Source organism: Aedes albopictus, chromosome 3 (assembly GCF_035046485.1).
Source record: "Aedes albopictus strain Foshan chromosome 3, AalbF5, whole genome shotgun sequence".
In the NCBI taxonomy this organism is placed as follows: Eukaryota; Metazoa; Arthropoda; class Insecta; order Diptera; family Culicidae; genus Aedes; species Aedes albopictus.
The window spans coordinates 323,139,132-323,163,446 of record NC_085138.1 but is presented as its reverse complement, the minus strand read 5'-3'; the positions used below and the strand labels follow the sequence as shown (position 1 = coordinate 323,163,446).

The 24,315-nt window shown below is 37.8% G+C and overlaps 1 protein-coding gene across 2 annotated transcripts in view; it reads left to right on the top strand.

Annotated features, from left to right (window-relative positions):
- LOC115257016 (5-hydroxytryptamine receptor-like) overlaps positions 1-24,315 on the top strand; it is a 591,282-nt gene that overhangs the window by 438,539 nt on the left and 128,428 nt on the right. For both annotated transcript variants that reach the window (XM_062842818.1, XM_062842817.1), the window contains exon 5: positions 21,908-22,151. In XM_062842818.1, coding sequence (XP_062698802.1) covers positions 21,908-22,151 — 244 coding nt within the window. The remainder of the gene's footprint in view (positions 1-21,907; positions 22,152-24,315) is intronic.

Genomic DNA, 24,315 nt, shown 5'->3' with positions numbered 1-24,315 from the left:
GGACAACAGTACCCAGGCTGCACTACCAGCTAAGCAAACAACTCTTAGCTGGCGGTCTTGGTCATCGCTTGACCCGTGGAAGCATGAGGTAGGAACTTGCGTGGACCAGAGCTGTGTTGGACGCTCTCGACTCACCGTTTTACAGCTCATTGACAGTTGTGTAAAACCTTCGCATATCGTACCGATCCTGGTTTTCCAACACTTCTACAATCACTTTATTTGCGTATACTAACACAAATCAAATTAAGATGTATATGTACATAGAGAAGTGGAAAAAATTGAAAGAAAATAAAGATGCAAAGCAGGAGGGAATAAACAAGCGCCATGGATTGAAACTCAGAAGGTTCTGCCTACGATTCGAAAACGGTAGGCATTACCACCAAATCCGTTTACAAAGTCCATATTCAAACGAAAGTTTTATAATCAATGTTGTGTTTCGAAATTTGCTTATTTTTGCCTTTCTCGTACACTAAGTGTACTGGACAGGCTATATGTTCACTAGTATGGGACACGCTTGAGCATGAGCATGAGCATAGATGACCGCACAATTCGTAGTTGCTACTCCGTGATTGACCAGAGCAATCGAAATTGCACAAGGAACCAATGAATAGGGCTTAGGACTAGCTTACTATTCTCAATGTACACAGGTCGAGAGCTCCCAACTTTAATAGGGTCAATAACGGCGCCGGCCACGTCCTTACGGTCATCGAGGATGGGAGGGAATGTTAGTAAGACAAACGTTGTTATAAAGACCGCGAATCGCTGCATCTCCACGTTTGTCTCAGGAAGGATTTTTTTTTTGTTAGTAGGGTAAGGTACATTGTCAGTCCGGGAGTCACCTATGGTTGGTGATATGATTTGACAATGGATCAATATACACAAACCGCCGTTAACAACCGACCACTTTTCGACGCAAAAACTAGCCAAAAAGAAAATTCTATCGCGCGTCTCCACTCCACTAGGGAGCAGAAACCTTTAGTCTATTCCACACAGAAATACACCGAACGCGACTCACTTGTCGGCGCCCGGATTTTTCTCGACCGGCGAGCCCGAATCAACACTTTTCACTCTTTTGTGTAAATGCAAAAAATGAAAAAAAATATGTATTAACAACTTTGTGTATTGGGACGGGTATTCAGCATGACCATGCTGAGGGTGACGGGTTCGATTCCCGGTCGGTCCAGGATCTTTTCGTAAAGGAAATTTCCTTGACTTCCTTGGGCATAGAGTATCTTCGTGCCTGCCACACGATATACACATGCAAAATGGTCATTGGCAGAGGAAGCTCTCAGTTAAAAACTGTGGAAGTGCTCATAGAACACTAAGCTGAGAAGCAGGCTTTGTCCCAGTGAGGACGTTACGCCAAGAAGAAGAAGAAGAAGTGTATTGGGAACTAGCGCCGACGGGAAGCGAAAAATTCGGAACCGACTCGATCCACGACGCGTCCACCGCACACTCCAGCATTTCGACTTTGCCTCCAAAAACACGACGACGACGATGACGACGCGCTCGCGGCCGAACCAAATAAAAAAGCGGCATTTCGATTTTGCCTCCAGAAACACACTGAACTGCCCCGTACGAAGATGAGCACTGTGAAATAGACGACGACGACGCGCTCGCGGCCGAACCAAATGAAAAAGCGGCATTTCGATTTCGCCTCCAAAAATACACTCTTCACTAGTATGGGACACCCTTGTATGGAAAAAATAAATCCTCGCTCCAGTCGACTTTTTAGATGCCATTTAGGTCCCATATGAACTGTACAAAATTTCAGTGCAATCGGTGAAACTATAATTTAGCGCAAGCGGTTCAAAGTTTTCATAGGATTTACTATGGGAAAAGTTACACTTTCAAACAAAAAATCCCAGAGGGCCCCTTGTCTCCTTAATTCAAATCGATCAACGCTTCTTGTAGAAAAATCATTAATGAAACTTTCCTTAGAATTACGCAAAACGATTGGTTGCTTCTTTAAAAAGTTATTGATTTATTACCGATTAGTGATCCAACGAACGGCTTTTCGTTTCGTTTTATCAGCAGCACTGCTGCTGCCGTTGTTGCATGAGGTGGCGGGAGGCATCACCACCCCCGGAAACAGCACCAGCCAAGGCAGCAGCTACAGTGCTGCTAATAAAACAAAACAAAAAGCCGTTCGTTGGATCACTAATCGGTAATAAATCAATAACTTTTTCCACAAACTTCCAATCGTTTTGCGGTCTTCGAAGGAAAGTTTCATAAATGATTTTTCTTCAAGAAGCGTTGATCGATTTGAATTAAGGAGACAAGGGGCGACCTTTGGGATTTTTTATCTGAAAGCGTAACTTTGCTCATAGTAAATCCTATGTAAACTTTGAACCGCTTGCGCTAAATTATAGTTTCACCGATTGCGTTGAAATTTTGCACAATTCACATGGGACCTAAATGGAATCCAAAAAGTCGACTGGAGCGAGAATTCAATGTTTGTCCCATACTAATGTTCACTCCAAAAATGACTTTTTGATAGAATGCCAGGAGGGTCGAGTCACATATACCAATCAACTCAGCTCGACGAATTGAGGTGATGTCTGTGTGTGTATGTGTGTGTACAAATAAACTCACATCAGTTTTTGGCAGTTGTAATGACCGACGGTTCATTCGACGCGGAATCTGGTCCCATTGTTTCCTATTGAAAATGGTTCGGATCGGTTCAGCCGTTCCGGAGTTATGTCCATTTAGGTGTTCCGGATCAGTACCCTTGCATGCGACATATCAAAGCGCGGCTTTTTTGATAACCTAATGAAAGCTGGCAAGAAAATAGTCTCAGACCATATCTGAACCGGTAGTGTTTCGGAACCGGCTCCGGATGTCCAGCCGGAAGTGGCCAGTTGTAAAAGTGAACAAAACTTAAGCATGCGGCACATTAAATCACGGCTTTTCCGTGTTCGGATTTTAAGAACTGCAACCTCCTTTTAGCGGTCCGGTTTAGACAGCTTAAAGCTGAAATAGTTTTATTATTAGTTTTTGAGTAGATCATAAGTTCATGCATTTTTACTGCAACTTACAATAAGTTTTTCTTCACCCTCGCGTGCAACCCCAATAGCACACTTGTTCTACTTCAGTTTTTGTGACTCTTATATGACCAAATTTAGTCATATAGGCATTATATCGACTTTTCTAAAAAATATGTGCTACTAGGGAAGCTAGTAGTAGGTTCTACCAGGAGTAATCTTCTGCGGTTATCGGTAGGTGCTTGAGTCACCGCTACATTTTGGTTTCAATTAGCAAATTATAGGGCAAATAGATCTCAGATTATATTACTTACTTAGTATTGAACCTTTAAGGACAAGGTATTTGGAGTACATAGCTCAAAATTTCAAGAGCACCGTTTTTCAGAACCGTTGAACGGATTTGGATGAAAATGCATCACGCTAATTGTTCAGTGATTGTCAACAGCGTGATGCATTTTTATCCAAATCCGTTCAACGGTTCAAAAAAACGGTGCTCTAGAAATTTTGAACTATGTACTCCAAATACCTTGTCCTTAAGGTCAACAATAGGTTATCAAATTCAGTAGTATGTCGACGTAGGTTATCAAATTTAGCATCTAGGTAGAAACAAATTTAATAATATAGTATTTCAAGGTATTTTTATAAGCATTTCATACGAATAATCTTGGCAGTTCTCTCACTGTGAATACTGCACTTTAGGTATAACAAACTACGAATTTCAGGTAGAATAATTAGCCAAATTGAAGTTAATTTTAGGATTTAGTTTAGAATGTGTTTCTTCGATAATTGTGTTCTAGATGTTCTTCTTAATTTCACACATACTCACGGCTCCACTGAACCTTATCTGACGTCTGTCACATCTGACAGCGACTGCAGCAGGTTCATTCCATCTCTTCCGCAGGGCTGCCGTTCTGCTCGGCGATACAGGAACACTCGGCGAACACATTTCCGGCTCGTAATCCTCGTCCGGAGCAGCGTTACCTTCAGTAATCTCAATAACCGCTAAGTTAGCGGCAGCCCGCCTTAGCACCCCGTTGTTGGTCCTCACAAGGGCTTGGCGAATTCTTCCATCACTTGATACGATTGGTTGTTCAACAATTCCTCTGATCCATGCCTTACGCCGGTTTCCATCTACGACGTAAACTAGGTCTCCCTTCTTCAAAGGAGTTGATTCGTCGAACCATTTGGTGCGACGATTGATGTTAGGAACGTATTCCTTTATCCAGCGTTCCCACGAATTGTTTGCAAGCTCCACTGAACGCTGGTAAGCATCGCGAAGTGCTAGCGCAGGATTCGTAGGTGGCAGGACTTCCTGTGGTTCGTTAGCAGCTATTCCTCGAGTAAAGTGGTTTGGGGTGATTGACTCCTGAAGCGATCCTGATGAGGCGTAGACTAATGGACGACTGTTGATCATGTTCGCAGTTTCCGCTATGCTTGTTAGGAAGATCTCGTCCGTTAATTTGCGTCCGTCGTTAAGCACTTCCATGACACTTTTCACAGTTCTTACCATACGCCCCCATATGGGGCGAATGGTGCCGTGACCAGGATCGCTTCAGGAGTCAATCTCCCCAAACCACTTGATGACCGCATATCAAGGAAGTAGGCTAAGACCATTATAGGGACTGCCAGTAGTGCCGAAACTAGTACCGGCTTTCCCTCCAAAAGCGGCCAATATAAAATTGAACCAAACCCATGCATGCGATACAGCAAAGCGCGGCTTTTTTGATAAACAAATGAACGTTTGCAAGCAAGTAGGCTCAGACAATTTAAGAGACTACCGGTAGTGATCCACAACCGGTTCCGGGCCGGAAATGAAACCTAACCCATGCATGCGATACCTCAAAACACGGCTTTTCAGGTAATATGATAAACAGTTGCAAGAAAATAGACGCAAGCCGTATCAGTGTGTTACCAGCGGCGTCATGGTAACGATTTTTTCCGCAGTCAAGTTCGCAGATTGTGAACAATCCTCGGTACCCACTATACGTAATTAATGTTTAGTCCTTTACTGTCAGAGCTGGCAGATCAATGCAACAAGGCAAATATAATTTACACAAAAGGCAATTTACACGGAAAAAAATACACAGTTATGATTATTATTGGGTACCGGACTGAACACACAAAATTTGATCGTTTTCTTTGGTATATCGAGGTCTTAAAATTAGTCTATGGTGTTACGGAACCGATTCCGGGGGTCCCACCAGAAATGGCCAAATGTAAAAGATAACCAACCCAACAAACATTTTTGCTGTACAAGAGTGGAACAAACCACTCTTAAGCAAATTTTAGCTGAGGAAATTGTTATTCAGCTAGTTCTGTTACTTGGGAATACCTGTCAATGACTTATCCAGTAACATGATAAATGGTTAGCCAGCAAATAATCTCAGACCATATTTTGGAGAACTGGTAGTGTTCCAGAACTGGTGATGAGACAAGTAAGCCGCCGGAAGTGGTAAAATATAGGAGGAAACCAAATCATAGCGGCGTTTGTGATAATCGGAATCGTCTCCAGCTTTCAAGAGCATCCTTCCACTCCATGATTCAAACAAGCATGCTTTGAAATTATCCCGAATACCAGGATCGTTTTGTGCTTTTGGATGCTTTTTTTTTCAATCCCTGCGTGCGGGATTGGCGCATCCCAAGATTGAATCCCTACGTTCAAGTGCACTAAATAGGTGGTTGGTAAGGATCTGACTGCATAAAAGGCGAACACGATAATATTGCCACACAGAAAATATTGTATAACTTTCGATTGCGTTCGTCAAAATAGCTAATTTTTTGACCATGAATAGTATATTATGTGTAGTGTAGCTAATACCATAAAATTTTCATTAAAATCGGTTGAGTATTGGCGCATATAATGTCGATATCATAAAATGAGATTTAAGAAAATTTGTGCACCCATTTCAAAAAAATACTTAGGCTATAACTTTTTTGTTACCTCATCAAAACGTTTGAAAATTTCACTCGATATTCTTAACATAGTATCAATTAAGTGGTAAAAATTTGATCGAAATCGGTTCAGTACTTTTTCTAGTAAATATAAAAAGCTCAAATCGCTTCAAGGTAAATTTTAGGTACTTTTTGACCATTTTTAGTTCCGTGTGCACTATTTTGTCTGTAGAACTGGTAACACTGTCCCGATTTTTATAAAACTTTGACAGTGTAAAATTGTTGTATTAAACTGTTTACAGTGAAAATTTCAGCCATTTTTGTTGAGTACTTTCAAAGTAAGAGCAGTTTGAATTTCACTATACCAAAAACCACATCTGCTTATTGTGACATAGTGCGACATATATGGCTATAACTTTTTAACGGCATGATCAAATTGAATGAAATTTTGACAAACTACTTCTACATACATACTTTACGTACATAAAAATTTTCATTGAAATCGGTTCAGTATTTTTGGCGCCAGCGTTGAAACGGCAAAAAAGTGATATTTTCCGAAATGTTTGCACAAGATTCTCAAGCGGCAATATCCTTGTTTCAACGATATGTCCACCAATACTCAACCGATTTTAATGAAAATTTTATGGTATTAGCTACACATAATATACTATTCATGGTAAGAAAAAATAGCTTTTTTGGCGAACGCAATCAAAAGTTATACAATATTTTCTGTGTGGCAATATTATCGTTGACTCATGTTCCGTAACCGGTCGTTTGAGAACGTCGCGACCCATTGGAAGCTTTCCGCTCACCGCGCGATCTCTTCGACACAGTCGTCGATGAGAGGTGTGTGGACTTCCAACACACAAAAACAATGCGCTCTCGCCTAGGCTTTACATATACAATATATGCGTAGTGTGGATGTACATCTCATTCCATCCGAAAGGGGTGCAATCTGTGGAAAAGATAACCTCGGAATTTTGTGTTGAACTTGAATTCAGGTTAGCAGCTACGTCTTCGAGTCTTCTCGTGGCGTAGCGGCAACGCGCCTGTCTAGTGAGTAGGAGTCGTGAGTTCGAGTCTCACCGAGAGGACGAGTAACTTTTTCGCAAATTTCACCTCAATTTGTCCATTTCTCACTCACGCCAGTATATGTAAAGTCTAGCTTTTGGAATAAAGTAATATTATCGTGTTCGCCCTTTATTTTTTTTTTTTGAATAAAAAAGGTGCTTCTTTCGGGTGCGCCATTCATACACACTTATTTCTGAATTGCCTGTTCGGTACTTTTTTGACGAGATTATAACCAGGCCCCTGACACGGCCTATATCAATGCATTGGAATCATGGTAGACAGGATGTCCTGGGCGCTAATAAATAGCGCCCACTGTCAAATGCGAAAACATCAACAATTTTTTGTTTAACGTTTATTTTTTTTGTTGATCAGTTTTCGGAATCATTTTTTCCACCGCTTATGATCACAAAACACTTCAAACTCGCTTTAATATTAATGTACGGTAAGAGGCGCATGCGATTAGTTGAATAAAGCAACCCAACAAACACGCATTGTGAATGTGATTTCGTGTGTGGCTCACCACAACATCAAACAAAAGCTGCGTTTGTTGATTACACGCTCGTTTCAATTTGCACGAATATTAGTGTAAGGCAGTTAGATGTTGGCTACGATAAATTTCATCATAACAGCAGTACGATCTCGGTAGTTTCGGTAATCGATTTTACTGAGGTTCAGTAAAACAACTGTCAAAATCGTATAGAAAGTCGGTTTTTTATTAAAATCGTCATTTTTTTGGTGCAACTCCAATTCGATAGTTGAATGGCAAGACACAGAAATGGTTATGAAATGATCATAAACTAAGTTCTAGACTAAATTAAGGTAGAAAATGGTATATAAAATCCATACTAAATCAGCTAAGTTCGTTATATAAAGTGCGAAAGAGGATAGAAGTGAGATAAAAATGACTAGTTCGTGAATTCTACCCTATATAACTGTAAATGTTAAAACCACAAATACACAATTTTCTCAAAAACCATTACAATGAATGTCGTTTCTCCGAATGTACTATTACATTTAAGTGTTTTGGTGCAAAGCAAAGGGATAACTTTTTGATGAAAATGCCATTTAATTTAAAATATGTAACATTCCTTAAACTCATGGATTTTGAGGTAATGGTGTGTTTGTGGTTATAACACCCACAGTTATTAGGGTACAATTCACGAATCAGTCATTTTTATCTCACTTTCATCCTCTTTGGCACTTTATATAACGTACTTAGCTGCTTTGGTATGGATTTTATATACCATTTTCTACCTTAACTTAGTCGAGAACTTAATTTATGAACATTTCATAACCATTTCTGTGTCTTGCCATTCAACTATCAAAGAAAGATTTGAAGTTGCACCAAAAAGAAATGACAATTTGAACAAAAATCCGACTCAGACTTCGTTTGGAAGGTGACCTCAAATTTTTGCACGATGCAGCATCCTAAGGGGTGACCCCAAACTTTTGCACGGTGACTTGTAAACCTAACTCGATAATTTAAATTATGTTATGCATTTTTTCGCTAAAATCTAGTGAATGGCTCTCAAAGAGGATAGAAATAAGGTTCTAATGCAACTTTGATTTTAAAATTTGGTCGACCCAATTTTGAATTATACGCAAAACAATTTTTCGTACAGGTTCAGGAAAAACATGTAAGTTTAGGTAAACTTTTCATACTAAAAATTTCATAGAAAATTTGTGAAAAGTACCTACGAATCTAATCTAACTTTTTATCTTTCGAAAGAGTCTGAGAACGACTGGATTAAATGAAAGATGACTGAGATATGACCGAAAAACATTTGCATGTTTTTGAGGGGGTGACCCCAAACTTTTGCACGGGCATTGGCGTAACTAGGATTTTTTCCTGGAGGGGGCCCAGGGGGGGCCTGACCTGAGATGAATTTTAAGCGGGATGGGCGCCCGATATGTTAATATGCAAATCAGTATTGTAATTTTGAGTAATCAAAATGACTGTTTCAGATTCGTTCATAGTTTTGTAAACTATATGAGTACGAACAATTCCTCCAAGATTTTTTTTCCATAGCCTAATTCAGTGATTCCATCTTGGCTTCTTCCAGAAATTCAATCAAGAATTCATCTAGGGATTCCACTAGACATTTTTTCGGGGATTTGTCCTGGGATATCTTTAGAGGTTCCTCCAGTAATTGTTCCATGCATTTTTTCGAAGTTTCCTTCAGGAATTTCTCCAGAGATCCTTTAAGGTATTTCTGCAGGTATTCAGAGATTTCTACAGGGATATCTCCATATATGCCTTCCAAAAATCCACTAGATTGCTCTAATTATTACATCTGGAATGATTCGAAGTATTTCTGCAGGAATGTATTCCAGAAATTCTTTTAGAAAATTTTACTTAGAGATTCTTGAAAAACACTCCAAGAATTGCTTGAAAAATTTGTACAAAAAACCTTTAGGGATCCTAGTTTTTTTTTTTATCTGTATTAACGAGATTTTTAGCCCTAGGCTAGTTCATCTCGGGACCCACGCTTTACTTCCCTTCCGAAGGAAGAACTCAAATTTTGCGAGTTTATCGGGAGTGGGATTCGATCCCAGGTCCTCGGCGTGATAGTCAAGTGTTCTAACCATCCCACCAGGTCCGCTCCACTAGGGATCCTTGTATTCCTTCAACAATTACTGCAAACATTGATTTCTTCATTTTTTTTTATCCAGGAATATTCCCACAAAAATTCTTCCAGGTATTCGCTAAGAAAGCTCTCCTGAGATTCCATAAAGAGTTCCTACCCAGCAAACCACATATCGTAAATCATCGTGTGGAAAAAATCGTATATTTTCATATATTGAATCAGAATTGTATAATAATATGTATATTTGTTGACAATGATTGCGTAAAATCGCATTTCATGCCAAATTAAATTTAAATTGCGATTTAGTTCCATATAGTCGTCTCCGATCACAAAAGGTGCGAGATACTATCGGTAGGATCGCACAGAATCGGATAGAATCGTGAAAAAAAACATACATTCTTATGTCGAATTCGTTTATTCCCGACGGTGCACTGCACCGGTGTAGCAATTGACACCGGAAAAACGAACGGTTTCGGTGCAATTTGTTGACAGCTTATGATGGTATTAGTAAGATCGGGTGAGAGCGTCAATGAAAATAATGAAAACTGTCGAATATAAACATAATTAATGTTTTCATGATTCAGTGATGAACAAATTTATTTTAATTTATTTAAATTTTTACTTCCTATACCCAGTTAAACAATTTTAAAAGTTTTCAGTAATCCACTTGTACATGATAAACTTGTAATGATCAATTGTCTGTGGATCAATGATACTTGAAAATTATTATCCAATGTTTTAATACTCTTTTGCAATCAAAAACAACTTTAAAGAATTGCAACATTTTCGTTTGCCAATAAAAAAAATGCTAACAAACAATTCTAAACGTACACAAATTTAACACTAACAGTGTTAAAGGCAGTTCAATAGAAAACGGTTAGCTACAACGTGAAAATACAAAAAATAAATGCTTTTAAAAACATAACGTTATTGAAACGCAACTCATTAAAAAAACTCTAACCATCCTTTTGTGGCATTTGTTGGGCTTTCAATGTATTTGAAAAAAAAAAACAGTATTTGCTGTAATTGAAAAAAATAGAATTTTCGGTTTTCGAAATTTACTGTAGCTACAAAGTGTTACTTCAGTAATATTTTAGTCCAATTTGAATTAAAAGATTTTTATTCTGTTCTGGGCTTATCAAAATTTTATTGAGTCAAAATTTTTCATAAATAATAGATCACACAGACATTCTAATAGTAAAAACACAGAAAATTCTAATAGTAAAAATATTTCATATTTCTCATTAAAATCAAGGGGAATGACATATCTTTTTTCTAACCGGAAAATCCGCGTTTATTCGTTCCTAACCGTCGTTAACCGCTGCTATCTGAGCGGTTAGCAACGGATAAATACGTATTTTTCCGGTTAGCAAAGGAAGTGTGATTTCCCCTGAAAATACATCCTCATATTTGCGATAACAAAAAAAAAAATAGTGGACGAATTTCGCACCAACTCGTCTTCGGGGTTGGCAGCACCCCCTCAGAATGTTATGAAATTTTGTAGGTTTCAAGACTTTACCTTTTCAAGCAACTTTGCGTATTTTGTTTTTTCAAAATTAATCTAGACTAACATTTAAAAAGAGTCAAAGTTCATTAACCGTTTTTTTTTCACAAAAAATAACTCGAATATGATAAGATGTACAAAAAAGTGATGTATGGGTGACATTTAGAGAATTGTCCAAGCTTTCATGAAAAAATATATTAAAAATTCTAAATACATTTTTACACACTAAAAAATATATTTTTAAAATTAAAAGTCAATTTACAGAAAATGCCCACTTTTTTATGTTTTGAATTTTTTTTTCCAAGAAAGTCAATATTGTTGCCTAACTTTCCTCCATACATCACAAGATGGGCACTTTTAAGGAAAAAAAGTTTTTCTAACAAAAACTTTTTCATGTTAGTTTTTTTAGCGTGTTGCGCATTAGCCGTTTTTTTCACAAAAAATATAACTCGAATATGATAAGTTGTACAAAAAAGTGATGTATGGGGGACTTTTAGGGAATTTTCCAAGCTTTCAAGAAAACATATTTAAAAAATATAAAAAAATGTTTTACACGCTAAAAAATATCTTTTCAAAATTAAAAGTCAATTTACAGAAAAAGCCCACTTTTTTATGTTTTGAATTTTTTTTCCCAAGAAAGACAATATAGTTGCCTAACTTTCCTCCATACATCACAAGATGGGCACTTTTAAGGAAAAAAAAATTCTAAAAAAAACTTTTTCATTTAATTTTTTTTTTGCGTGTTGTGCATTAAATCGTACAGTAATGTATCCAGAATCCTAATGACAATCCATTAAAACTTAATGGGCTCAACTACTTTTTTAATATCTTAACGTGCTTGACATTGAAAACGTGCTTGATATTGGAAAGGGCTCAAGACAAATTTGCTTTTAGGGTTTTATATCAATGAAAACGCTTGTGTATTGATGAAATATGTACATATGTATATGTGTATTCAATTATTTTCTTTTCTACAATATATACATCCTTCTTTTATACATTCTATTGTAACGTTTTTTGAATATTAGATCTTTAGTCTATCTGAAACAAAGTAAACTTTTTTGGATTATCTTTTGAATTCGAAAACTTCTTCGCTTCAATTTGATTTTCAGAAATTGGCACAAATGAATGAAATTGTTGTGTACCAGGTATTGTTTTTACGTGACTGTATGTGTATAGTTCTTCAAGCTCATCCGTCATTTTTGCATATTGTTCATTTGGAATAAAGCAGAAATTCAATTTTGTTATATGTATATCTGACTGTTTAACTGCCCAGTCATACAGTTCTCGAGGAGTTGTGATTGTGTTTCCATAATCTCGAGCAAGACTTGCTCGTTTTGCCATTCGCTTGAGAGTACCTCCAACAGCGTCACATGGACCTTTGCCATGTGAAGTTGCGAAGAAGTGCCATTCTGCTTCCAATCCATAATTGGACCGAAAACTGCACAAACTGGCAATTTTTCTTTGTTCTTATAATGAGCTGCTGCTCCATCTGACAGTAATTTTTGAGAAATGAATCGATTGTTTAATGAAATCCAGCAGTTTTGATATAAATAACTGAACTGCTGTTGTATCGTGTACTTCAGATATTATTATAAAGCTCAAGTTTTCCAACTTATTTTCTTTTCTGTAGTACACTTCAAAGGGGTGAATGGTAGCTTGAGAATTATTCCAATGGTAACCTTGAGCTGAATTTTGAATGATAAATGAATAATTTTCTGAAAAGTCACAAACTGTTAATACTTTACCCTGTTTAAGAGATTCTTTTTTTTCCGCAAAAATGAGGATTGTTCTTTATAAATGAAATCATGAGTTATAAGTTTATCAACTTTTTCTACAAAATACGGAACAAACTCGTCTATAGTCTTAGTAATAGTTTCCAAATTGCATCGATCAGTGGTTAGCCATTGTTGAAATAAAACCGATTCTTTATCATTCGCTTCTAATAATGATGTTAGTTCACTGGTTCTAGGCACACAATAATACAATTTCAGCAAACAGAATGCTGTTTTAAGCATTCAGATATCAAAACAAGCTGAGAAACAGGTTCTATTCCAGTTGGGATGTAACGAAAAGAAAAAGAAGGCACCCAATCAAACAAAGTTGTAATGCCCATTGAGTGTTATTAAATGGGTATAAGGATTCTTGATACATCCTGTACGAGTTAATGCGCAACACGCTAAAAAAAATAACATGAAAAAGTTTTTGTTAGAAAAACTTTTTTTCCTTAAAAGTGCCCATCTTGTGATGTATGGAGGAAAGTTAGGCAACAATATTGACTTTCTTAGAAAAAAAATTTCAAAACATAAAAAAGTGGGCATTTTCTGTAAATTGACTTTTAATTTTAAAAATATATTTTTTAGCGTGTAAAAATGTATTTAGAATTTTTAAAATATTTTTTCATGAAAGCTTGGACAATTCTCTAGAAGTCCTCCATACAACACTTTTCTATAGGTCTTGTCATTTTTGAGTTACATCGATTTTAAAAAATTCTTCGAAAAAAAGTTAGGCCCTCTTCAAATGTTACTCTTGAAAATTTTCGAAAATTTAAGTATGCAAAGTTGCTTATAAAAACCTAGTCTTTATGCCCACCAAGTTTCATTCGATTCTGAGAGGGTGTTGCCAACCGCTGGTCGAGTTGGCGCGAAATTCGTCAGTGATGGAAAAAACATACGTTGAAGCAACCCTTTGAAATTTCATTTCACCGATAAATTTTGAAGATTCCTCAGAAGTTGAAAGCCGATCAAGTTTAAATATTTTTTAAATGCACAGATTTGCTGTTTGGAAACAAAACATCTCAAAATAAACAAATAATCCAAGAAAATTATTTACCTAATGCCGAAAAGAAAATCATCATTCCTATCAAAACAAAACCACGATACAAGTTCAGCGATATGCATGTATTGGTAAAACTAGCTTTGTACCTGCTACACCGAGCTCAATCTGGGTGTAGCATTTTCTTGCACCGGTGCCAATCGAGTGTCGAAACAGAACAGTACCTGCGAATAAACGAACGGTTTCGGTGCAAGTTTGCTACACCCGGTGGCAAAGCGGTGCAGGCGATGCAAATAAACGAATTCGACATTAGTATCAAGCTGCAAGTTCGCTAGCATCGTATATTATATTTCTTTGAATCGTGGAAATGATCGTTTCACATCGTATATGAATCTGCTAAATTGAGCTTGCTACCTAAAGGTATGATGAAAATCGATGAAATCGTATACAACTATAAGAATGTTGTATATTGATCGTTTGCGTCACACTTGCGTCGTATACCAAGTGAATGAAATCGAAGAAATCGTATATTCATTGTTACAGTCGCATATGATTGTTACTGCACTTTTAATAGTCGAATCTTAATCTCGGAAATCGTAAATGGTTTTGTTTATATATTTGTATGATGGAGCAAAAGAAAAAAATGGTTTCATCACAAATTTGTATTTTTGTTGTTGTTGACATATTCCAACCATGAAAGCAATAATTTCAACCAAATATGTAGGTTTTCATACTAGCAAATGACTTACAATAAATGATGTATAGATTCCAACAACGATGTGAATTCCGGGCCTCTTGCACGGTACCACTTTTGGTGCCACTCAATGCACAACAACAACGCTCCTACCACAATTCTCGCACCGTATCAATTTGCTAATTTTTATTCGTTTCATGCCATTCACTTTGAATTCTCTATTTTCAACTTGGTAATATAGCCAATAGAGATAACGCGCAGCTCTCAACCAAAGGACCTAAGTTTGATTCCCACTAAACACCAATTAGTTTTTTTTTATTTGAAAATCTTGAGTCGTATATTGGTACTCTTAATCGTAATAATATCATGCATTATTGTACATTAAGACGGACAAAATCGGCGAAATCGTGGAAATTTTTCGAGAAATCGTAAATTATGTTGGATGGAATCGCAGTAATCTTATATATGTTTCAATATGGCCTCCACTTTAGTATGTATATGCCTGTTTCGTGCATTGAATACGATTTCTTTGGTGCTATATATGTGTGACTATTTCAGTTGCAATTTCGATATAGCAACCAAATTGCTGGCTGGGTAATGGGGCTTGCTTCCGGGATTCCTCATCGGGTTTCTTCAGAAATTACTTCAAGAGTTTCTGCAGGGATTCACCGGAAATTTCTTTTGTTATTCTTACAAAAACGAATTCCGAGATTATTTTAAACATTTCTAGAAGAACTCTTATAGAGATTCCTTCAGAAACTCCCGCAGGAAATAATCCAGGATTTCAGGATTTCCTCAGGAATTTCAGCGGTTTCTTCAGTATTTCCCCTGAGAATTCAAAAGAAAATCCTCCTGGAATTCCCTCAGAAATCGAACTTTGTATTTCATCAGGAATGAATCTTGAGATTTCTCCAGGAACTCCTTCGGAAATTCCTCCCGGATTTTTTTCAAGAATTATCCCAGGTATTCCTCCTGGCGTGCCTCTAGGATTTCATTCAGGCATTTCTCCAGAGACTTCTGCAAGAGTTTTACCAAGAATTTCTCCAGGTATTACCCCAGGTATTTCCTCAAGAATTACTCCAGGAATTTATTCAAGTTTGGATCCAGGAATTCTTCCATGAATTCCTCCGAAAATTCTTCCAGAAATTTCTTCTCTAGGGTTTCCTCTGCACATTCCTCCAGGATTTATTTCATGGATCCCTCCAGGAATTCCACCGATGATTCCTGCAGTAATTCCTTCAGAAATTTCTCCATGGATTCCTTTCAGAATTCCTCTAGAGATTCTTCCAGGAATTCATTCAGGGATTCTCAAGATATTCATTTAGGGATTCCTCCTACAGTTCTTCCATGAATAGTTCCACGGATTTTCCCCAAGATTTCCTATAGAGATTTGTCCAGGAATTCCTCCTGAGGTTCTCCCAGAAATTGTTTCAGGGATTCCTTCAGGTTTTTTTTTGCAAGAATTCCCCCAGGGATTCTTCCAAATAATTCTCTAGAAATTCCTCTAAGGATGCCTCCACGAATTCCTCAAGAGGTTACTTAAGTATTACCCCAAGAATCCCTTCAGAAAGTCCTCCAGGAATTGATCCAGGAACTCCCATAAGAATTCCTTCAGAAATTACTATCGCAATTCCTTCAGGAATTCCTCCTGGAACTCCTCCAAAAATTCCTCTAGGAATTCCTCTAGAAATTTCTCTTGGATTTTCTTCAGAAATTTCTTTTGGAGTTTCTTCAGAAATTTCTTTTGGAATTTCTTCCGAAATTCCTCCATTAACTGCTTCCAGAATTTCTCTCGAGATTCCTCCAGGAATTCATTCAATAATTCTTCCAGGAATAGTTCCAAGGAATTTCCACAAAAATTCCCTTACAGATTAATCCAGGAATTCTTCCTGGGATTCAACATGGAATTTATCCAGAACTTCCTGCAGGAATTTGTCCAGAACTTTCCAGGCATTCCTCCTGAGGTTTCTCCAGAAATTGCTTCAGGGATTCCTCCAGGGATTTTTCAAAAAATTTTCCCAGGGATTCTTCCAAGAATTTCTCTAGAAATTTCTCTAAGGATTCCTCTAGGAATTTTTCAAGAGGTTTCTTTAGAAATTTCTCCTGGGAGTTTCTCCATGGACTCATCCCGGGATTTCTCCAGCAAATCATCTAGGGATTGCTTCGGGAGTTCTTCTAAAAACTCCAAACTCCACTAGATTGCTCCCAGAATTCTTCTGAAAACTCCACTCCATCTAGAAATGTTTCCAGAGATTACTCCAGGCATTAGTTCAGGAATTTCTCCAGGGATTTTTCAAGGAAATTCCCCAGGGTTTCCTCCAGGGATTTCTTAGAGAATTTCTCGAGAGATTCCTCCAGGAATTGATACAGGGATGTCTCCAGGAAATTATGCAGGGGTTACTCCAGGCATTCCTCCAGAAGTTCCTCCAGAGATTTCTATAGGGATTCCTCAAGGCATTAATCCAGGATTCCTTCAGAAATTACTACCGCGATTTCTCCAAGAATTTATCTAGAAAATCCTCCAGGGATTTATTTAGAAATTACCCCAAGAATTCCTCCCGGAGTTTATCCAAGAAATATTCCAATAATTTCCTCCTGAGATATCTCTTGGAATTCCTTCAAATATTTTTTCAGGAATCCTCCAGGAAATCCTCAAGGGATTCTTTTAAAAATTTCCCCACAAATTCTTTCTGGAATTTATTCAAGAATTATTCCAGGTATTCCTCCTGGCATTCTTCCAGGATTTCATCCAGGCATTTCTCCAGGGACTCCTCCAGGAGTTCTACCATGAATTTCACCAAAATTTACCCCAGGTATTTCTTCAGGAATACTTTCGGTAATTTATTCAGGAATGGATCCAGGAATTCCTCCAAGAATTTCTTCGGAAATTTGTACAGCAATTCCTTCAGGAATTGTTCCAGGAGTTCCTCCAGAAATCCTTCCAGGGTTTCCCCCAAGAATTAATCCAGGAATTTCTTCTCCGCGGCTTCCTCTACACATCCAGGAATTAATTCATGGATTCCTCCAGAAATTCCTCCGATGATTTCTCCAGTAATTCTTCCAGAAATTCCTTCTGAAATTGCTCCTGTAAATCCTCCAGAAGTTCCTCTGGAAATTTCTCCTGGAACTCCATTAGAAATTCCTCTCAGAATTCCTCTAGGAATTTCTCCAGGAATTTCTTTAGGAATTTCGCTATGAATATATTCAGAAATTTCTCCATGGATTCCTTCCAGAATTCCTCTAGAGATTCTTCCAGGAATTCATTGAAGGATTCCTCCTGGAATTTATCCATGAATAGTTCCATGGAATTTCCCCAAGGTTTCCTATAAAGATTTGTCCAGAAATTCATCCTGATATTCCACCTGGAACTTGTCCGGAAGTTCCTCCAGGAATCCCTCCTAAGGTTCCTCCAGAAATTTGTTTCAGAGATTTCCAAGGGCTGAAAGTCTCTCTAATAAAGACAAATCATTCAATCAATTTTCAGAGATTTCTCCAGGGTTCTTTCCAAGAATATCTCCAGGGATTCTTTCAAGAATTTTTGTAGAAATTTCTCTAAGAAATTTTGCGGGAATTCCTTATGGGGTTTCTTCAGAAATACCCCAGGAATTCCTTCAGAAAGTCCTTCAGGAATTCATACAGGAATTCCTTCAGGAATTCCTCAGAAATTACTACCGCAGTGTCTCCAGGGGCTCCTCATGAAATTCCACCAAGATTTACCGTAGGTATTTCTTCTGAAATTCCTACAGGAATTTCTTCAGAAATTGATCCAGGAATCCCTCCAGGAATTTCTTCGGGAATTCCTACAGTATTCCTCCAGGAATTTCTGCAGGAAATCCTTTAGAGATTGCTTCCGATATTCTTTCAGGAGATTCTTCAGGAAATTCTATATGAATTTTTCCAAGGGATTCCTCCGGATTTTTTCAGGTTTCCTCTAGGAATTAATCCATGAATTTCAACTCCAGGGATTCCTCTAGAAATCCGTCCAGGAGTTATTTCACGGGTTCTTCTAGAAATTCCACCAGGAATTCCTCGAAGAATATACCAGAAATTCCTGTAGGGATTCCTCTAAGGATTCTTCCGTGAGATTCCTCCAAGAATTCATCCTGGAATTCCTCCAGAAATTTCTCTGGGAATTCTTCTAGAAATTTATCTTGGAATTTTATCAGAAATTTCTCTAATGCTCCAGGCATTACTCTAGGAACTTCTCCAGGGATGCCTCCTTCAGAAATTTGGAAGCCAAGGGCTGAAAGTCTCTTTAAAAAAGACAAATCAATCAATCAATCCATTAACTTTTCCAGGGAATCCGCCAGGAATGCGTCCAAAAAACTTTCTAGGATTTCCTCAAGAAATCCATCTTGGAATTGCTGGGAAAATTTGCTTATGATTTCACAAAAAAAAATGTGCCTATGATGCTTCGTTCTATGATTTTTCAAAGTAGGTGATGTCTGTGGGAAATGTTTGATTTCACTGGAGTTTTCCGGAAAATCAAGCGACCCTGATTTTTTTCAATTTAGTTTTTCAAATATATATAATCCCAACCTAATTTCATTAACCTTCAAAAACTTCATATCAATTTGTACGATAATAAAAAAAAATCCCCTAATGCTCCAGGCATTAGTCCAGGAGCTTTTCCAGAGATTCAGCATGGAATTTTTCCAGAAGGTTCTCCCAGATATCCTCCAGAAATACATCTAGGAACTCCTCCTGTGATTTCTTGAAGAATTCCTCTAAGGATTCCTCCAGGAATGCATCTAGAAATTCCTCCAAGGATTCATCTAAAAAAAATTTCTAGTAATTTCTACAGGGATTTCTGATGCGGATTCTTCAGATTTTTTTTTTCCTGAAATTCCTATGCTCCGAGAATTCTTGTAATGATTTGTTCCGAAATTTCTCTTGGGATTTTTTTGAAAATTTATTCAGCGGTTAGTTTAAAAAAACAGTATTCCGTTCATAATGTTTTTCAGGGATTCACCCCAGGGTTTATTTTAAGGATTACTTGTAGATTTTTTGAATAATTTGAAGGATTTCTAGAGGCATTCCTCCAGCGATTTGTATTGAAATTCTTTTAGATAATTTTAGAGGGACATAGAAGCCAAGAAATTCTCCAAGAAGTCATCCAGGAATTCTTTCACAATTATCTCATGAATACCAAGTCTTTTACAAGTCCAATCATGAATACCTTCAAACTTACGATTTCATCTTGCAGCACCAGCTTTTAAATATATTAAAACTTCCTCAATGACCATTTGAATTTGTGCGTTGTTTGATAGACGCAAAAGTACACCTGGCCCACGAAATAAAAGAAATTAATAGTGACCAACTAGAAATCACCTCCAGCATGGTTTTAATGAATACACTCGCGTTTACGTACATCTATTCTCACTAGGAGTTCACAAACTTTAGCTGGAATTTCATTGCATATTCAACCAGAGTTTTTTCCCACATGGTATTTGATTTCCATAAAGAAGCACTTAATCATATTTTGCAGTAATGCTGCTAGAAAATTCAAAGATTCTTAAAGATACCCATCCAGGAATTCCTGGAAATTATCATTTAGATTTAATTTCTCAGCAATTTAAAAAAGAAGATGTACAAAGTATTGCTTTTTATATAATTCTGATTATATAATATTCCCAAACAAAACTAACTAATTACATAGACCATTTTGGACAATGATCTTGTAAAGAGTGACAAGTTGAGAATTGTCTCCAATAACTGTCAATTTAAGCACATATTATGCCAAATAAATTTCTATTACTGTACGTGCAGTTGAAACCCGTAATTTTCGACTAGCGAAGTTGGATTTTTCTCCAAATCCGTGCGTCGGACCTAGTGGTGCGGACGGAAGTGGTGCGCTGTATAGCTGTTTGCAGAAAAATCCAACTTCGCTAGTCGAAAACTCCGATTTTCAACTAAATTGAGAATATAGATCTATGTTCGTCACCACGACAGTGGTTTTCAGATTTTTTCAAATTTCCATATATAAAGTCATGAAAAATTTCTGGGGGGGCCTAGCGGATTCTGGGGGGGGCCTGGCCCCCCTGGCCCCCCCTCTAGTTACGCCAATGTGCACGGGAGTGTACTATCAATAAGTTTCTCAAATTGAAGATGGTTTTGTTAAAATTGTTGCTTTTCTACATAAATTATTATTATTATTATTACTTTATTATAGAGATTTTCAGCCTAAGGCTGGTTCATCTCTTTTTTCTACATGAAGTGTTCTCAGGATTCAATAACATTTTGGCTACCGTCGAAAGATCATGAGTACATATTCGACGAGAAAGGCACTATCGTCACTAGGTGGATTAATCTGGGTTTTTTCGGTGAAAAATCAACAAATTTCGAAACATAAAACTCAACGGTGACCAAAACTCCACAAAGAAAAAGTTGTACAAGCTACACAAGCCCTTGCAATCTAGATTATCCACATAGAACGATTCCAAAACAACGATCTGTTGTACCAACTGAAGCAGCAAATGTTTTTATCTGTTAGTGATGAGTTTTCCACAATTGCCTGTTGGTGTGGTACACACACTTTCTATTTATTTGCCACAAATAGGAACCGCACCAAACACCTGTTACCACTAAGGTTGAGACTCATATATGTAGTATGTATGGTACGTTGTTTGCAACAGGCACGCCAGATGGGAGTGCCTTTGCCACAACACAACTAGATTGATTACGACTGAAAGGATAGTATGTTTGCGTATTTTGTTGACCTTAATCGAGCAAGCGAAGGTGCTTTTTTTTACTATCGTTCACCAACGTACATATCGGGGTTAGGTGATGACTTGATTGATGGGGGTTAGTATTTTTCTCTGGCAGGGGAGATTGATTGTGGAACTGTGTAGATATGCCAAATTAAGTGTAGTATGGGATATGGTAGTAGTTATCCATAGAAGCTGTGCAGCTAAAATAAATACATTTATATTCAAGCAAAATCCAGATTCTCGCACCACGATTAGTCGGCAGCTCTTGATTGATGGCTCTTTCTTGAGCTTTAAAATCCGTCATCAAATAACGGATCGATGTATCAGAGCGACGAAACGCTCAATTTAGAAGAAAGTCAATCGAAATGGAAGATCGTTGAAAGCTTCTTCCTTCCCTAGGACAAAATTAATCAGAACATCAACTAGTCTGCCGGTAATTTATCATCCTTGACAAGAGAGCGTTGTTTCGTGTACTTAATCGTTGTTGTTGTACCCAGTGACAACACGAGAAACCGAATGATTGACTGAATGGATAAATTTACTTCTCCTGACAAGGAGACAATTTCGGTGATAGGTTTGTCATCGCGCTCACGCCTTACGGAAATTTACTGATCAATTATCCGGACACGGAACCATATCGAAGTAATATCAATCACTCACCCGCCGTTTTCCTTTGTTCTCAATTTCAGGCAACGTATTCGTAATAGCGGCCATCTTGCTGGAACGGAACCTCCAGAGTGTGGCCAACCATCTGATATTGTCACTGGCGGTGGCCGATCTTCTGGTGGCCTGTCTGGTGATGCCACTGGGAGCGGTGTACGAGGTGTCGAAAGAATGGCGACTAGGAGCGGATCTCTGCGACATGTGGACTTCTAGTGATGTTCTATGCTGCACAGCTTCCATTCTGCATCTGGTGGCGATTGCTTTGGACAGGTAAGTCAATGACTGCAATTGTAACAAGTAATAGTTCAAATTTTCAATTGGTTGAACGTCTGTTGTCGGAACGACACAACTTCCCAGTCCACATTAATTACGTCGAAAATTCTTGAATCGATTGAAGGTGTGATTCCGTCGATTTGCATCCCCGCAGATTTAATTTACCGTTGACCAAGCGCAACAATTAAATTAACATTTCAATCATTACCGTATGCGCGTATTCAACCGGGACACTGGTCAATCATGGAATAATTAATCATTACACGCGTAATCAGAATTGCATTTTTCTTTGCCGGCGAATTAATAATACACAGTTTCCATTTTTCGGCCCGGCACCTACCTACATATCGATGCCACCTTTTCCGTTTGTCCGGATCATTGAGCATTTTCACTGAGTTGAGCGTGAGCCGTGTGCTTTGAGGCGAAATGAGCACACGAGGAGAAAAAATAACACAAATAAATGCGAATGGACGCGATTACTTTGCCATTATCAACAAGGGCGAAATATTTTAATGTAAATTGAATTCGTAAAACCGAAAAGCTTTCAGTGAGTAATGTTGGCGATAATGGTTGCGATTTGTATGCAGAAAAACAGAAAGGATATTTTATGTGCGGTTCCACGCAGATCAGGGAACGGATTGGCAATACGAGAACAACGAAGCACCAACAGAATAATTTACTCCAACGGTTGATGGTATGTGATGCAGTTGAGGTTTTATTGATTTAAAATCCATTAGTAGATACATGACCGTTAAGCATGAGTTCATGTTGAATAATGTCTCCACACAACATTTTTTGAGAAAAAAAAAACGGCAGAGTCGCTAAACTAGTTCTAGCGTTTTTGTTTATAAAGTAAAAGGACACTCCTTGAAAAGTTTCTTCTTTACACTTCTCAGGTAACCACTAAGCACTGTTCTAAGCATTTAAATGGTCATTGAACAGCTTTTCAGTGCTAAAAAGCTCTATATAAGCATCCCTAATGCTTAGAGGCACTATAAACAGCAAGAACTAAAATAAGCCCTGTATGCTTATATAAAGCTGTAAAGAAGTTTGTCAGTGCTGTCACAGAGCTTGGAGTACATGACGTTTATATCAATCTAAATTGATTTCGACCAAATCGCACTCAAGTTCTGACACGAATGCCTCCTAAAGGTAAAGTGTCACTAATAAATAATAATAATAATAATAACACTCAAGTCGGTCATAACTAATACATATAAACACGAATGTTAATGGATCGGGATCGGTGGAACAGGATAATTTTTGTCATCATTCGACAAATGCTGCTCGGAATGTTATTGTTTGAAAGGTAACGGAATCCTTCAAGCAAACTCCATCTCCGCTCGGAAAACGTGTCGGAAGAGGAGCTGCAACGTTTTCCAACTAAAAAACTCCTGGTGATACCTCTAAAGGAACTTCTTATATAAAATTTCTAAAAGAATTTTTGAAGAAATGTATGAAGTAATACCAAAATGCAGATCCTCTGTATCCACGCCTTTGGCGTTTTCCAATCCATACCAATCTGGTGTTATTGCTGTTGATCTTTGTTGTGCTATTATTGTGAAGAGTTTAATCATAGGGGTTGTCCATTAATTACGTAAGGGTTTATGGAGGAAGAGGGGGGGAGGGGGGTTCAAGAAATCTTACGAGCCATACAAAAATATTTAGGTCTCCATACAAAAAATCTTACAAGGGGAGGTGGGGGTGAAAAACCGTGAAACACGTAATTGCGTAATAAATGGACAGCCTCTTACCTAGTTTGGGTAGTGGCTACGGTTAGGATAGCTCAGATCAATCTTCAGCATAAAAGAACAGCAACGATGAATCTTTGCAGACTTGTGCAAAATGGTACAGCCCAAGTGGCCTTAGTACAAGAACCTTACTTTCGTAAGGGGAATTTATATCTGGGAAACCTTGTGAACCCGATGTTTGCTACTTTCAGTAAACATCTAATGGTAAAATCGCGTGTCATACCTCGAGCCTGTGCGCTTGTCTACAACGCAATCGTTGCTACACTCATCTCTGAACTAACCACCAGAGATGTATGTGCTATCACAATTGATGTACCTGTATGTATCTGTTGGAAACCTCAACAGGCAATACGTCTATTGTTCGGTTTATTTACCGCATGATGAACAATCCCCTACGGATACTTTCAAAC